We start from the raw sequence: 16293 nt of genomic DNA on the forward strand, positions 1-16293 counted from the left end.
AATGTTTTTTAATTATTTTTTAAAAATATATATATATACTTGATTTGTTTAACGATCAAAGAAAAGTTTGACTGCTGATACCCAATAATTGTTGTGAATAAAAAATTAAAGAAAATAGGTGGGGAGTATTCAGATCACATGCATTCAAATCATTGGTAACTACAGCTGGAATTGGGATTGGAATTCGACTTGATGCTTTAACAAGATAGTAATGACATCAAACTTCTAAAAGAAATCATATACTTCATTGTGAATTATTATAATTAGAAGGCCTCCCTTAATTCCGAATGCCTCCAGCAAAGATCATACAAATTTTTATCTATCCGCGCTAGGGACGGGCCGAGCTTTTGGAGGATATCCTCCCACCCCACAACTTTTATACCCCTAAAAATTGAAAAAACATCACATCCCCGGTAACTCCTCTATTAGGCCTGTCCTTGGCAGGAAAAATGAAAAACATGTTCCATTTCCACAAACTCCCCTGTGCCCGGCACCAGCAGGAAATATGAGAACACAATCCAGACTCCTCTGCTGGTCACCCACGACAAGTAAACAATTAATATATAAACCAAGGGCACCTTGGTGGTTTACAATGTTATGTGCCTTGGTAACCTCAAGGTGCCCTTGGTTTATGATATCATTTGTTTACTTGTCATGGGTGTTCTCATTTTTCCAATCGAGGCCAAGCGCAGAGGAGTTAGCGGAAATGGAACATGTTTTTCATTTTTCCTACCAAGAACGGGCGTAGCAGAGGAGTCAGGGAAGATGAGATTTTTTTCCCATTTTTTCTGTTGAGGCTGAGCCTAGTATATGAGTTATGATGATGTGTTGGAGGATGTTTTCAAGGGTTACAGCTAAGTGTCGTTACTCAGGAGCTCGGGGTAGCATCAATTAGTGATCAGGAACACAGGAGCTATGGTTACACCAAGTTCCCATTGTCATGGTTACAATGAGCATATATTTTATAGGGGCTTTCACCCAATTTACTTCGGTTACGCCTGCACGACTTTATTTTGTTAAGCTGATCAGGATATAAATAAGAGTTATGATAGTTTTCAGATATTGGTTTTCTGACTACATGATATTGCTTGACATTTCTCCATGTGGCTTTTGATATATTATTATGCATTTGCTATGCAACGCAAGAAAAACATATTTTTCAGATTTTCTACTATAGGGGATATTGACTCAAACTTTACTACATGGTTTGGGATTTTTCCCATATATCTCTTGGATATGGACATCAGTTCAGTCCTCATACGCACCTCGGAGTTTTTTGCCGTTGTGCCTCAGATATCTTGTGCTTGCCTAAAGGATGCTATGCTCTTCAATAGTCATTATCTTAGTTCGACACCCCGTCAAACACAAGTCCTTGGCCACTATCTTCCTAGAATGGACGGGTATATATTTGTTCATTTGGTCCCTGTAGACTATACGGGTCCGACTCATTTATCCGGTCGTCGCAACTACTTGAAGGGATGTTATTATCATATGCGATTATTCTACATTCTCTAGCTTTTATCGAGTCTTCTCATTTACCTCATCGTCTCGACTTGAAGGGAGGGAGTGGTGATAACTCTAAAACAATCGATTGACATGTCACGTAGTGTGTCATCATGTTTTACCATGTTATCATAATTTTCCTAGTCAATTCAAGAATAGTAGGAGAATAAGGATTACACAATAAAATAGACCCGACATCTTTGAGGCGAAAAGGAGAAATGAGGTATATTTTTTAATAATTCAAACAACGGTGAATTGTTTAATATATATCAGCTTCTCCTCTTCAAGAGGGGATCAAATTTTTTTATCGGTTTCTATCCCTCTCTCTTTACACACATTCTCTCTCATTTTTCTACTTTCCATGGTTGTTTTGCCTGACTTAGGCATCGGATGGATCATGCCGGGAGATATCCCGGTGCCCCCTAACTGGTTTTTCATGCTTTTCAGGCGATATTGGAGGAGGGAGGACAATGAAGAACTGACCTAAGAGGAAGGAGATTTGGGAGAGGATCATGTTGAGTAAGAAAATTTCACACAATGACACATCGACTCCAACTCTAAACACAATAACATGCATAACGCTAGATCCAATGTACTTCTAGCAGTAGCTTAGTAGCCATCTCAACTGACACATATCAGGATCATACAAGTACACTTTTAAATGGCAATCAGATAACATACTATCATCTAAATATGTAAAGAAAATTACATCACGTATCATCCAATATATTGACAATAAAACAAATTATTATTAGCGTGCAAGCAAAAACAAAAATCATTCATTTACATTTCATCTTGAAATCACTGTTACTAAATTTAAGGAGTGGCTAGAATGCGATATGAACCTTTAAACTGCACCATGGCTCATGCTTCATGGTGAAGGCATGTATCGAAGGACTGAGTCTCATTGAGCCTAGAGGTTAGGCGCATTCCTTCTGTTTTTAATTTTTATGATGGGATTCACAATCAAAATCCATATTGTGGAGAAGGATTCTTTCCAAGATATCAACAAAATAAATTTGGGCAAATAGCTGAACATTGAAGACAAGTCATTCAGGGGATGATTTCAATTTTAAGAGCCACCAATTGTTTTAACAACATGGGTTAGAAAGGATACCATCACTATTGAGAGGTTTCAGATTTCCCAGATGCTGATGTGAATGACACTGGACACATGGGGTGGTCCTTCACGATCAGACTGAGGACTTCAGGACGAGCATAGTGACCAACCACATCAAAATCAAATTTTGCACGAACTACCTCCCCAAGATCTGCATATTTAATGTTAATGATAAGAAACATCTTGAAAAGAATACACTTGATCACTGGACGAAAACCATAAGGCAGCCAAACTCGATAAAACTCCAAACCAATTATCAAAGTTGAAAATCAGAGGCCTACCTAAATCAGCAGAAATAAGTGCCTCTCCTTCATAATTTGGGCCTGCCAGTACAGTTCCTGATGGTGAGATTATGACGCTACCGCCAGCACAAACAACAGAATCTGGTGTAAGATCTTCATCCACGCCAGAAAACACGTACTCAGGTGGCGGTGGATAATCTTTCCTTCTACAGAACTGGTTGGCAGATAGAACGAAACACCCGCCTTCCAGAGCAATGTGGATCATCGATGATTGCCACACATTTCTTGCATCAGCTGTGGGTGCACAGTATATTTCAACACCTGAAAATATTACCATCCTGAAATCAAGTAACACGAGTGGATTGGCAGATCATGATATTCGGAAATTGAGTAGACCAAGCCTGTAACTTAAAAATCATATCAACTTGTGGAAAGTTATAAACTCGGTATCGTCGTATGTTTGGGAGCTGCAATTGCAAATGCTAATCCAAGTGGCTGTTTATGTGGTAAAATTACCAAAATATGACACTTGGATTACTTCATAGTTTAAGAGATTTGAGTTACATTATCATTGTCAGCTATAACTCTTGGTACAATGGTAAGCTTATGTCATATTTTCGTACAGTGAAAAGTACAAATACCACTAAAAATTCTGACCTTTGGCATACATAGCCGTCCTTAGAAGTGGCATCCTGTTTTCCCAACAAATTGCTGCACCGATTTTTCCAATAGGAGTCTCAAAAACAGGAATTGTGGACCCATCTCCGAAACCCCAAATTATGCGCTCTAGGGCTGTTGGCATGACTTTTCTATGCTTTCCTAGATAGCGACCTTGAGAATCAAAGAACAAAACGGCACAGTACAAAGTATATCCGTCTCTCTCAATAACACCCATCACTAGATGCAGTTTATATTTTCCCGCCATAGCAGCCAAACGATCAACTTCAGGACCTAAAAGGAATATCAATTTTTCATTAAAACTCCAGTCCAGAAACTCTTAGCTAACCTGCCGCCACATTCTTTTAAGATTTACACATCATGTACTTGGCATAAGAGCTCATGGGTTTATTTAAAATAAACACTTTTTACATTAAGACACAAAATGCACGTGTATAGAAAAAATATATACTACCTCTGTCCCAATATATTGGATTGTTTCTTTTTTCATACAGGTTAAGGAATTCATTGGACATAACAGTTATAGAAACAACTTTTCAATTTATCCTTGTTTAATTAGTGATTATAAATACTAAATAGTTTGTTATCTTTCCAATAGTTAGTTAATTACAAGACCCCAAATTAAATAAAAGTGTATTAGAAAAAGAATAGAAAAAATATTGCTGAATATGGATACATGTCTGTATATTTGGGACAAACTAAAAAGGAAAGTCGCAATATATAATTGAAATGGATGGAGTATATCTTATTATATGTTTGGCATTACAACTTTTTACATCAAGATTTTGAAAACAAAAATTACTTAAAAATAACATTTATATCTTATCATATGTTTGGGTGTAACAAAAATTATTTTAGCTACCAATGAACCTTCATGCTTTTATATAACTTCACCCGCCTAAGCAAGAATCATCACTGATGGTTGTACAACTGAGTTACTCTAGCTAATTATACGTTTCTGCAATATCACAAAGGATGCACACACACTGGCCCAGACCTCTACAGGCCCAATACATAGCTCGATCATGTTAAAAGATGTCACTAATAAACAGTTCAGCATGGGAAATTCCGGAAACTTTAGTTACTTCTTCCTGGTTAACTCTAACCTGTTTTATTTATTTATGTTTATCCATTTGTTTTGAAATAAGAATAACTCATTATCCCATGAGAATAAATAAGGAAAGAAATAGCCAAATAGGTTAGGGAGGCTTGATTTTAGGAACAATTTTTCATTTTTATCTGGCCAGAACTTGGGTATAAATGCGAGTATCATAAAACACATTAATTTCTTCCTAAATATTGTTACAAGATCAAGAGTGCTCTCATTAATGAGCCTCTACCCAAATTCATCACGAAAGTGAAAAAGGACGTAGATCATCCAAGACAAGGAGTATCACAGATCTTAAAAAACAACTGATACACCGTCCCATAACTCGGTCAATATCCCTAGGCCATAACAGTTTCATGCCACAGGAATCTCTATCCAAACACTCCAGCAAAGCCCCACATTCTGCTGATACCTACGAGATCTACGAATTCAATTTCTATGCTTAACACAAGTCCTGTGGGTACAAAATCAAGCTAATCCTATGGTGCAGTTGCAGAAAATGCAAGGCAGAAAACTGTGGACTGTGGACTCACAAAATCTAGACAGCCATTATGTGATATTACGGATGCTAAATTCTTACCAGGAACATCGATAGCGGCAGCATGATATTTTCGGAACTCTTCCTTACCCTTGGCCGTACGGTTGCCAATTGTAACACCAAAATCTGATCCACGGGGATAGCCACCTATAAATGCTTCCGGAAACACAACTAACTGAGATCCATATGATGCTGCTTCAGCTAGAAGCCTCTCAGCTTTATCTATCAGAACAATCACGCATTTTCAGTACTCTCATACAGCAAATTCCAAAGGGCAGAAGTTTATTACACATGAAACAAGAATCACAGTATCTGCCCTATCCCTTTCCCAGCAGGTGCAGCGAGCCAGGGATTCTATTCTAAATAGAAGTTCATGATTTTCTTAGAACATAACTTGCACTTGTTTTGAAAAATCCCATTTGAAATGTGACATTTTTTCCCCTTCGGCTACCTCCATACAAGGTGCTGACACCAAAAAATAGAGAAACTTGATGCTCAGTTGATTAAAACAAAACAATTAGCCTTCTTCCAATGATAAAACTCATCAATACTATTTCAACTGGAAAATATTTCCTCCCTAAAGTTCCCTAAACCGTAAATTTCCCACACCAGCCAAACATGAGCATGCATAATAATAAAAAAATAATAATCAACATAAGAAACCTAAATAGCAAATGAATCCAATTCATCAAGAAAAATGAAAAAATTGAAACGGAAGCCACCGAGAGTGGCGGCGGTGTCGTAGAAGACGGTGGCAGCCTGAACCACGGTGGCGCGAAAGGTAGGCGGCCCAAAAGCATCAGCACCGCCCATGTCAACCTCTGCAAACAGTGGTCCTTCATTTACAGCTGAACTTGGAATCAAATCCATGTTTCTAGCCTTTGATTGATGAGCCAGTAAAATATGCGGAAAATAGGAAAACGGGACCGATGTAAATGTTTATTAAAATGAAGGTAGTGAGAGTAATTTATCTTTTTATTTTTCTTTCAAATTTGTTTAAAAATTAATTTTTTTCATTAGAATAATTTTAATTTTATATATAATAAAATTTATAATTTAATTGAAAAAAATTTACCCGATCCAACTCAACTCAAACCACATGTGACTCCATTCATTCCCGATCTTCACACAAACATTTTCTTCTCAAACCTCTTTGCATCCATTGTTTTGATTTTTGGCTAACAATGAGTCTACAAGGTATTCGTCTGCAAGAAATCATACGAGAGATATTGTTAAGAAATCAAATTTTTATTTTGAATTTTACTGGGTCGATTCGCATCGACCAACTCGACCCAATAGATTGGATTTAAGTGTGTGAAGAGCTCGAATCGAGCTCTTCTCGACCTAGGCTCTGGGTCGAGCTCTTCACACTGTGTACTCGTGTGAAGAGCTCGACCCACAGTGTGAAGTGAAGAGCTCGTGTGAACAGTTGGGTCGAGCTCGACCTAGGGGTGATGTTGTGGGTCGAGCTCCACCCACAGCATGAAGAGCTCGGCCCGCAGTGCCAGGGGTGAAGAGCTCGACCCACCTCGACCCAAAACAAATAGCTCGACTCAGACTCGATCTAATTCTTTTAATAAACAAACACTATTTAATTTTAAAATTTGACAACTAATAACATTTTTGTTTTTGTTTTTTGCATATTTACTTCCCCACTAAACTTGGAAAGAATCAATTCTTTGAATGTAAGTTAACTTTAGGATCCAGATACGTTGAGATTTGTAGGTACCTTGGTATATGTTATTTGCAGATGATATTATCTTGAGATGAAATTAAAAAAGATTGTAGATAAAAAATTAGATAGATGACGTGAAACTTTTGAGAGTATACATTTAGAATGAGTCGCTCAAAAACGAAATATTTAGCTTGTAACTTTAGTCCTAAATTTAGACGAATAAGTATCTCAATTGAGATTGAAAGTCGAGAAGTCCCAGAGCTGCGAAGCTTTTAGCTATTTAGGATCTATTATCCAAAAGATTTGGGATATTAGAAAAGATATATACCATATGATTAAAGCATGATGAATTAAATGGAAGATAATATCATAAGTCGTATGCGATAAAAGATTGTATGTGAGATTAAAAGAAAAATGTTACAAGACTATTGCTCGGTCAACTATAATTTATGACTCGAAGTGTTGTTCACTACAACACTACATATGCATAAGATGACGGTAGCAGAGAATGTGTATCTTAAGATAGATGTATGACAAAACGCAAAAGATACAATTAATAATGAATGACATTATTATGATATATTTAGGTGTAACTCTCTGTAGATGATAAGATTAGATAGAGACTCTTAACATGATTTGGTCATATAAAAAGGAGAACAAACGTTAGTCCTCAACTAATCCACCTTAGTACTGTCAAATGGGTTGGACCGACTCGTCAAAAACCCGCCTACGACGGGCTTTCTATCTGGTTGGCCTGCCTGAGGCCTGTGACCCGCACAGGTCGGTCAAGTGGAAACCAGACTTTTAATGGGTTAAGACTTTTCCAACTCATTCCGTTAAACTTTGTAGGCGGTCAACCTGACACGCCCAACTCGCATTGACAACTCGACTCCACTTTCGAACACGGATCGAATTGGTCTATTTTTGAAAAGTTTGGGGGGAAAATGGCACTTGCAATTGAAGAGGGACTCTTTGGTTTTTGTCAATAATTAGTTTAAAGCATTTATTACTGTAAAGCTCGTAGATTTATTTTTCGCATTACTCTTAGTTTTGCTTGTTCGAATTTTGAACTGTTTCCGCAAAGATTGCCATGCCGCAACCCGAATATCCTAACCACACCCGACCCGAACCGGTTCTGGGTTTCGAAACCGCTGATGGAAGCGACTTCCCGGAGGCCCAGCACCATCAAAGGGGAGGTGGCTTTGAATCGATGCCCGTCATCGACGCGGTACCTATTTCGATGGTGGCCCCGGAGGATGTTTTGCCGGAGCCGACCCCCAAGGTGGCGAAGAGGCGAAGCATGGAGGAAATGGCCAAGAGGCCCGAATGGTTGCCGGAGGACTGGAGGATTGACTTGAGAGTTCGCACCTCTGGCGCCTCTACTGGACTTATTGACAGAGTATGGTTTCTTTGGTTCTAGGCTTTCAGTTCTTTTCGCGCCTTACTTTTGCCTCGTATTTTGTTACCTGATACTTCCATTTTTTGATTCGTTTGTGAATTTTGTACATTGGTTTTCATTTCTACAAATTAAGGTTTCTGTTACTGCTATATTTATGTTTGTTGCGTGATACTTCCTTTTTGATTCGTCTGTAATTTTGTCCATTGTTTTTCATTTCTATAAATGTAGGTTTCTGTTAGACTGTTACTGTTAAGTTGTGGACTCTAATCCAGAATATAATTAGACCATGGCTATATTGAACTGATGGGAAACATTTAAGTTTCCGCATCACCCACAAATCTGCAAGTTTAAGCAGTAAGCTTGTTCAACCTTGAGTTATGTGTGTTGCCAAGTTTGTTCAATTTAGCGCCATATAGTCGGTTTAAACAAGAGTTTATTGACTTTAACATACAGTTATGCAATTTGTTATTAACTAACTGTTGCTAGAACTCTATACATTGGTGAAACATTATGGCAAAATCCCAGCCCAGCCTCTTCAGGTAGCTGATTTTTCCCAGTTGGGCAATTTATGACAGCTTCAGCTGATATAAATTAAGAAATGATTGGACTAGTTCATACAGCGGTGTGTTTGTGTGTTCTTTCGACAATTTTAATACGTGATTTTGTTTTTGTAATGCCCAACAGTTATTTAGTAAAAAATTCTCGACAAATTCAGACCAGCTTTAACATTAACTCCACATATCTGGTGGTTATCTCTTTCTTGCAGCCTGTGTTGTTTATGTTAGCAGAGGTAAATGGTGGCTATTTTAAATTTTGTCGCCAGACCAAATTTTTAGGAATAAACAAATAAAATATTAATCGTTGGACCAAATGTTTTGTGGACAAAACATGTGCAATACATTATACATATCCAAATAATTTGGCCTTGTAAATGCTCAAAATCAATGGCTTGTGCCAACTCGTTGTTGGCCATAAACCAGCCCAGCAAGGATTCGAACTGTAGGACTGCGCGCTTGCCGCTAAACTAAAAGATATAACCGGTGGTAATGATGTAACTCAAATATTTTAAACCACATAGCAGCCCAAACGCAATTGTTCGATCGCTCTATGCAGGAGGGACAATTATTGCACCTCAACAATTTCACTCTCAATAATTGCACTTTTTGTCATCAATGGAAATCGAACCCATGACTTTAGCTCTGATACTAATTGTAGGATCGAGCGCTTACCGCTTTACCAAAAGGTATAGCTATTGCTAATAGTGCAATTCAAATCTTTTAAACCGTATAGAAGCTCAAACGTCATTGTTCGATCGCTCTACTTAGTAGAGACAATTATTGTACCTCAATACAAACTCATCTGCTAAAGAGAAAGTTATTTACAAAAGATACATCAAAGTCTGGGATACTAGTTAATTCTCTCTCTTTGAATTAATTATCATCAAATTATGTTTGGTTACGATAAAATTGGATATTATCTTTCTTTATTTTGAATTATTTCTTTCTGTAGGTTAGAAGATTTGGAATTATTTATGTAATGTGAATGAGGGACACTCTTTTGTATTTATTGAAGGAATTCTTGAATAAAATTTTATCTTTGCATTCTTACAAAAATATATTGAATATGAGATCACGAGGTTCTCTCCAACGAGCCTCGATTACGTATTCACACAATAGGTCGTAATGGCCAAAAATCAAATAAGCAAATAGGAGATCGCTGACTTTTTGTTTCAACCATTTACAAGATCAATAACTCATTCCGTTTCAAGGGGATGTAGCATATTGGCATCAGAGACCAGTGTTACGGGTGAATCGCAAGAGTTTCAGCAGGAATTTGATGCTTTCTTATAGCTGTACAAGGATGACAAGACTGCAGCAGAACGCCGCCACCGTGAACTTGCCAAATAATTTGTGCTGTTAACTTTCACTCTCACCACTAACCACATAGGCAATCACGAGAGCCATATAAGAGCCACACTAGACTAGAACCCCGTTCCCGGCCCAGTCGCGAGTTAGGGACCATTGGTGTCCCTAAATTCTTTACGATCAATGTCCCATGCTACAATTGCCAGACCAATCCAGAAGATCGGCTCAAGCATTGTGAATATTTTTTCCGCTAATGCATTCCAGAGGCAGAGAAAGTGGGACTTGTCTCTTTTCACTTGGATGTATTTCGAGCCTCAAATTTGCAGTAATGAGTTGGGGGGCATTGGTTAAACTACGTTAACAAGACTTCGTCGAAGACTGACAATGGCGCTTTGAACAATTATTTGCACGAGTTGGGTATCTTGCTAGCTAACCAGAAGTTCAAATATTCTTTCATGGCTTGCTAGAACATATCACGGTGGAAGTGGATCTTCATCAACAACTGTGATGTCTTGCTAGGTTAAATGAACGGAGGCTAGATTGAACCCGCTTGGCATATCTCACCACCACCTTGTTTGCCATTAGTAAAAAAATTATCTCAAGGAGAAATAGAAGAAAGACACTCTCACGAACTATGTTTTAACTGTGACGAGGTTTATCCACCCCGTTACCAATTCAGTTATTCAGGTTTGAAAGGAGCATGGACGAGCCACCTGATCCACTTGAGACAAAAGAAAACCTGAATGATCCATAAATTTCTATACATGCATTTAATGGGATGTGGTGGGTCCAAACAATGCAAGTTTTTGGATTTATTCAGCAAACTTCTATACCGATTCTTATTGATTCAAGGAGGACTCATTGTTTCTTGGATTACTTTGTTGACCTCATGATTGGGACTTCACGTGCACCAATGAATGGTTTTAAGCGTCACCGTCGTGTTTAGTCTGTTCAGGGGTCTTCCCAGACATGCTTTTAGCTTGGAAGGCCAAAGTTTTTTTAATGGAATTTTTTATTCTCAACCTAGGGGAATTTGATGCGGTCTTAAGCTTGATTTGGCTCAAAACCTTGGACACTATGCATTGGGAATTCACTGTGGAGCAGGGGAAAAATCCGATTTGGGTATCTATCATTTTCCTTTTGCACAAAAGGATTAGATTGAGAAACAATGTGAAGATATGTTGAATAAATGTATAATTTGCCACAATGCTTTTATGTTCTCCTCACTTGTCCTCTTGGTTCGATAGTCTGATACAATGTGCTGAATGTGTGTTGATTATCATCGGTAGCAAGTAATCGTATCTCACCCAAATTAACCGGAATCAATCAAATCAATAAAGATGTAGTAGTATGAGTATTTTCCTTGAGGAGGTATGAATTTATTGTGCTAAAGAATTAAAAACAATAAAAATCACTCTAGGGTTTTTCAAGTTTAATTACTACTAAGAAAGTACAAATTGAATTTAACAAATAAACTAACTAGGATGCAAGACTAAAAATCTAAATTACTAACCATCAATGAAAATTAACCTTGGTTTTGATCAACTCTACCAATGAAATTTATTAACTTGATCATCGATTTTATAACATTAATTTATATTTGAATATTCACTAATGGAAATTCAATTCATATCTTGCCTTATTATTGGTTAAATTAAACAAAAAGAATCTAATTAATACTTATCAATTAAATAATCTCATGTAAGTGATAATTATTTAATTTAATGATAACATTAAAAACTACAAAGAGTGATGGTGCTAAACAACATGAACACAAGCAGTTACATTTAATTTAGTCAATTATTTTCTCTAAAAATTCATAAATTTAAAAGCGAAAAATTATTAATCTCATTTGGTTCTCAAATGAGAGGGATCAAACAATTGTAGATTTAATATATAGTTCAACAATAAGTTATATAAATAGAAACTAGTCGGTCAGTCTAGCAAGATAATGAATAATCAATGATCATATAAACCAAATAAACAATTAATACTAAACATAAATTAAACAAAATTTATACAATACCGCAAATCTCACAAGTTAATAATTTCAAGTTTTTGTCTTCCTCATCCAAGAATTTAAGTTTACCGCCACAAGACCATAAAATCTAACTAAAATATAAAAGCAAAAATAATAAGAAGTAAAAAGTGCAAGAAAAGGAAAAATAAATTTGCAAAAGTGAAGTTCCAAAGCGTTGTTCCATCCTTCTATTCATATGACCCCTTTCTTTTTGTTGTTTTTCTGCTTTTTTTTGAAACTTCAGAATCTCGATTGATCTCCTTTCTTTTTTGTGTATTCGATTTTATTTGGGATCCTCAATATCACGTTCAACTTGGTAGAATACTTCAGATTTTTCCTAAAAAGTCGAGAATTGACAAGATTCGGCTGAATGCGGTGTTGTGAAATGGTTTATGTATAAGTTGTTCTTCTCAACTTTTAATGCACTTGGCGCACCGTTCCTTCTAAGATTTATTCCGGTGGCACATGTTCCTTCTAACAATTTTCTATCTTAATTTCCTTCTTGTACACGACCCATTACTTTCCTTGCTTCATTCTCTATACTTGCATACACGACACCTTGAATTGTTCTTTCCTCTCGTTCATGTATCATATGAAACCTTGCTACAATAAATCTTGCTCCTTGGTTTAATGTTGTGCCACACATGACCCTAGCAAGGGCAATACACGATCCTCTTGTCACTAATTGTACCACGGGCTTGTGTTTCTTTTTCTTTCGTTTGCGTTGTTGCTTCGATATGCCGAACTCATTCAAATGCTAATCTTCTCCCCATGTTTTGATTCGATTTCATCACTTTCACAATAAAAAATAATGATTACGAACTATAAAAAATAATTTTAAACCATTAAAATTCTCCTAACCGCAATAAATTAACTCAAATAAATAAATAAATAAAAATATAAACCTATCAATTGTGCACTCAATACAAAAACTATAAAAGATAAGTTTCTCATTTCCGTCATTGACGAACTATTGGATGAATTACAGGTGGCTATATATTTCCGAAATTAGAGCTTTGTTCCGTCTACCACTAAATTTTAATGGACCCTAAGGGAAGACTCATCATGACCACTTTGAATTTTTAGTCATGCCTTTTGGACTCACAAACGCGCCTTCCGCTTTTCAAGCTCTCGTGATTTCTATTTAAGGAGTACCTGCGCAACTTGTACCGGTCTTTTTCGACGATATATTAATCTATAGTGACTCATGGCAAACCCATTTACAGCACTTGAAGCTGGTGTTCTCAGTCTTATAAAAATATATTCGAAGTGTTATAATGCTTCTTGGCTCAGCATAAAGTGGCCTATCTCGACCATATGATTTCTCATGAAGGGGTCAGCGTGGATGAAGACAAGATCGCAGCCATCAAACAGTGGCCCTTACCGACCACAGTACGAGCTCTAAGGAGTTTTTAGGTAGATACTGGCATATTGGAAGCATCGCTTATACTAGGTTCAGAACCGCATGAAAAGTGGGTATGATGCTAACCATCACGACTTCAGTTCCAATGTTGGAGAATTTGTTTGGTCGAAATTGCAGCCATGCCATCAAATTGGTGTGGCCGCTCAACCCAACAAGAAATTGGGAGCTTGTTACTTTGGGCCATTCCAGATCATACCCAGATTGGACCTACAATGTACAAATTGGAGCCCCGCAGACCCTCGCATTCGTCCAGTTTTCCGTGTATTATCGTGCTGGAAATATTATAAAGGAGATCCACCGATACAAAAAGAAAGATTCTGTCCCATTCCACAAGCAGTGCTGAAGCGGGATCATGCCAGGGGAAGATAGCGCTTCTGGTGCATTGGCAGAGGTTATCTCCAGCTGAAGCCTCTTCGGAAGATGCAGTGACTTTAGCAACTGAGTTTCCAGAGTTCGCGTTTGAGGACAAACCCGATTCTCCAAAGGAGGTGATGTTTCGAACCTAACAACTCACAATCGTTGGCCATAAACCAGCCCAGCAAGGATCCCAACTCATCGGCCAAAACGGAAGTTATTTAAAAAAGATACACGCATGGGAAATTCAAGAACTCAATTTGAATAAATGATTAGAATATCATGTTTCCTTACAATAAGCTAGGATGTTATCCGTCTTCAATTTGAATGATTTCTTTCTATAGGTTAGCAGATTTGGAATTCTTTCTTTAACACGTGTTCCCCTTCTGTAAAGTTGTGTTCTACTCTTATTCAAAAAAAAAGTTGTCTTCTTCTGATATTTTGAAAACCAAAAATCTATTATTTCTCATTGAATGTTTTTTTTTTTTTACATTTTACGTAAAATTTGGCAAAGATTTTAGCAAGTTGAATAATGGACTTCGTAAGTGCTGACCTTTTCAAATGATAAACATAATTTAATTAAAATTAAAACTCAATAAACGTGTCAGTTTTTCCTCATATTATGAAAAATTGTTTATACTGAAAGTTTAAATGTGTCATGTTTTTGGAGACAATTGAGGATTTTGGATTATATTCGACTGATTTGGAGTTCTAAGGTTGCTGTATGTTGTAATCCTATGCTTGTTATTGAGCAAGTGGGGATTTACTGCGAGATGTAGGCCTACAAGTTTGTTTAGAGCACTATTTTGATTCAAAAGTTTAAGGTAGAAGCTTGGTCGCATTTATAGATGCGGAAATTTTCCTTTTTCTTAATATTTCAAAATGTAACTTTTTTAATAACCTGTTATTATGGTAAATCCAACTTGAGATGTGATCACCCACATTACTTACTGGTTAATACTTTATTTGATGATAGAGATCAGCACTGCAATGATTGTGTCTTCTATAATATTTTGCTGGAAAACCAGTTCTAATATAACAGGGTTTGTTGACAATTATGTTGAAACATACACAAGACTGTGGTGTTTGTGGCAGTGGCAGAATTTTGTTCATAAGATAGTGCCTGCAAGAAATGTCATAGAGCTAACCATTTAGGTTGTGTATACCATATTTCAGTTAATTGACTTTTCTCTCTTTTGTTCATGGTGCAATATGACCTGTTCAGTAGTTATGAATGCATGTGTTGATCCCACCTTATTGGCGAGAAATGTGAAAATGAGACTATTTTAAGAAACTGATTGATTATAGTACATGAATAAAATGTTTTCTGTGTTTGTTCAAGGCTGCCTCCTTTCCCCTCCTGAAAATATATCACCCGTGGAGATAATTACATTGTGCAATTAGGTTTAAATGTTCTAATCCGTTATTGAGTTCATTTTTTAGTGCTATTAATTGCCAACAGTTATTCATGATTTCTTATGTTACACTTTCTTGTGTGTTCCAATAATTTTTAGTCATTCTATCTATTTCCACTTATTTTTTTGTAGGCGATCTTTTTTCTTATGCATTTCTATATGTATACTGTCAACTATATCCTTGGCTATTTATGCCTAACATCCGACATATGCAGTACTTCTTTGATCCATCGGGACGCAAATTTCGTTCCAAACATGAAGTGCTCCACTTTCTGGGAACAGGAAAGAAGCTTAAGAGAAATGCCGATGATGTGATGAGTGAAATTTAATTTTAATTCCAATTTTTACAGCCACTTTACAATTCCGTTCTTAAAATTTTCTACGAACTTGTGCATGTACCATGCATAAAGATATGGTCTTGTCCCTCCTAAGTTTCACTCAATGCGTTGTTTAACTTGTTCATCTTACATCTCTTGCAGCTTTCTGGGAGCAAAAAATCGAAAAATTCAAGCAGCATACCGTTAGGTGGCCTGAACAACGTTCAAGCAAATTCACCTCGGAGGACATGAAATGGTGCTTGGGCTGTATCACCGTCGACATGAACTGGGTTTTGACGACATGAACTGGGTTTTGACCTTCCTTCCCTTTCATGGACGGACATTATAGTTTTTTTCCTGCATCAATATTCAAATTCTCTTTTTTTGAACAGCTTATATAGTATGAATGTTTGTTTGAAACTTGTAGTTTATACACACACACATATATATAGCTTAATCTCAGATCTGCGGCAAACAAACAAATCACAAGCGCAAGGAGCCACTGTCACCACATTTAACATCAATAGGATACTGGTCGTATATTTTTAGGATTTGTTCAGAGTTTATTAGACACTCTTTAAAATATGTGCGAGTTTGTTGGGCTCATTAGTATAAATGGACTTTCAGTCTGATGCA

General features: G+C 36.9%; 2 protein-coding genes across 5 annotated transcripts; one reads left to right on the forward strand and one right to left on the reverse strand.

The window, feature by feature from the left end:
* Positions 1–2144: 2144 nt before the first annotated feature.
* On the reverse strand, positions 2145–6118 carry LOC142539220 (bifunctional nitrilase/nitrile hydratase NIT4B). 3 transcript variants are annotated; one of them, XM_075644508.1, is made up of 6 exons: positions 5912–6118; positions 5232–5411; positions 3523–3816; positions 2905–3186; positions 2621–2774; positions 2145–2438 (listed from the first exon to the last, which is right to left on the reverse strand). In XM_075644508.1, the coding sequence occupies exons 1-5, from the start codon at positions 6057–6059 to the stop codon at positions 2626–2628; spliced, it is 1053 nt and encodes a 350-aa protein (XP_075500623.1). In that variant the 5' UTR covers positions 6060–6118; the 3' UTR covers positions 2145–2438; positions 2621–2625. The 3 variants fall into 3 exon arrangements, with proteins under 3 accessions (XP_075500623.1, XP_075500622.1, XP_075500621.1); XM_075644507.1 differs by having other exon boundaries at positions 2145–2534; XM_075644506.1 differs by having other exon boundaries at positions 2145–2774.
* Positions 6119–7744: 1626 nt separating this feature from the next.
* On the forward strand, positions 7745–16079 carry LOC142539221 (methyl-CpG-binding domain-containing protein 6-like). 2 transcript variants are annotated; one of them, XM_075644509.1, is made up of 3 exons: positions 7763–8263; positions 15556–15653; positions 15819–16079. In XM_075644509.1, the coding sequence occupies exons 1-3, from the start codon at positions 7955–7957 to the stop codon at positions 15907–15909; spliced, it is 498 nt and encodes a 165-aa protein (XP_075500624.1). In that variant the 5' UTR covers positions 7763–7954; the 3' UTR covers positions 15910–16079. The 2 variants fall into 2 exon arrangements, with proteins under 2 accessions (XP_075500626.1, XP_075500624.1); XM_075644511.1 differs by lacking the exon at positions 15556–15653 and having other exon boundaries at positions 7745–8263; positions 15820–16079.
* Positions 16080–16293: the final 214 nt, after the last annotated feature.

The sequence above is a fragment of the Primulina tabacum genome, chromosome 3, assembly GCF_025594145.1.
Source record: "Primulina tabacum isolate GXHZ01 chromosome 3, ASM2559414v2, whole genome shotgun sequence".
NCBI lineage: Eukaryota > Viridiplantae > Streptophyta > Magnoliopsida > Lamiales > Gesneriaceae > Primulina > Primulina tabacum.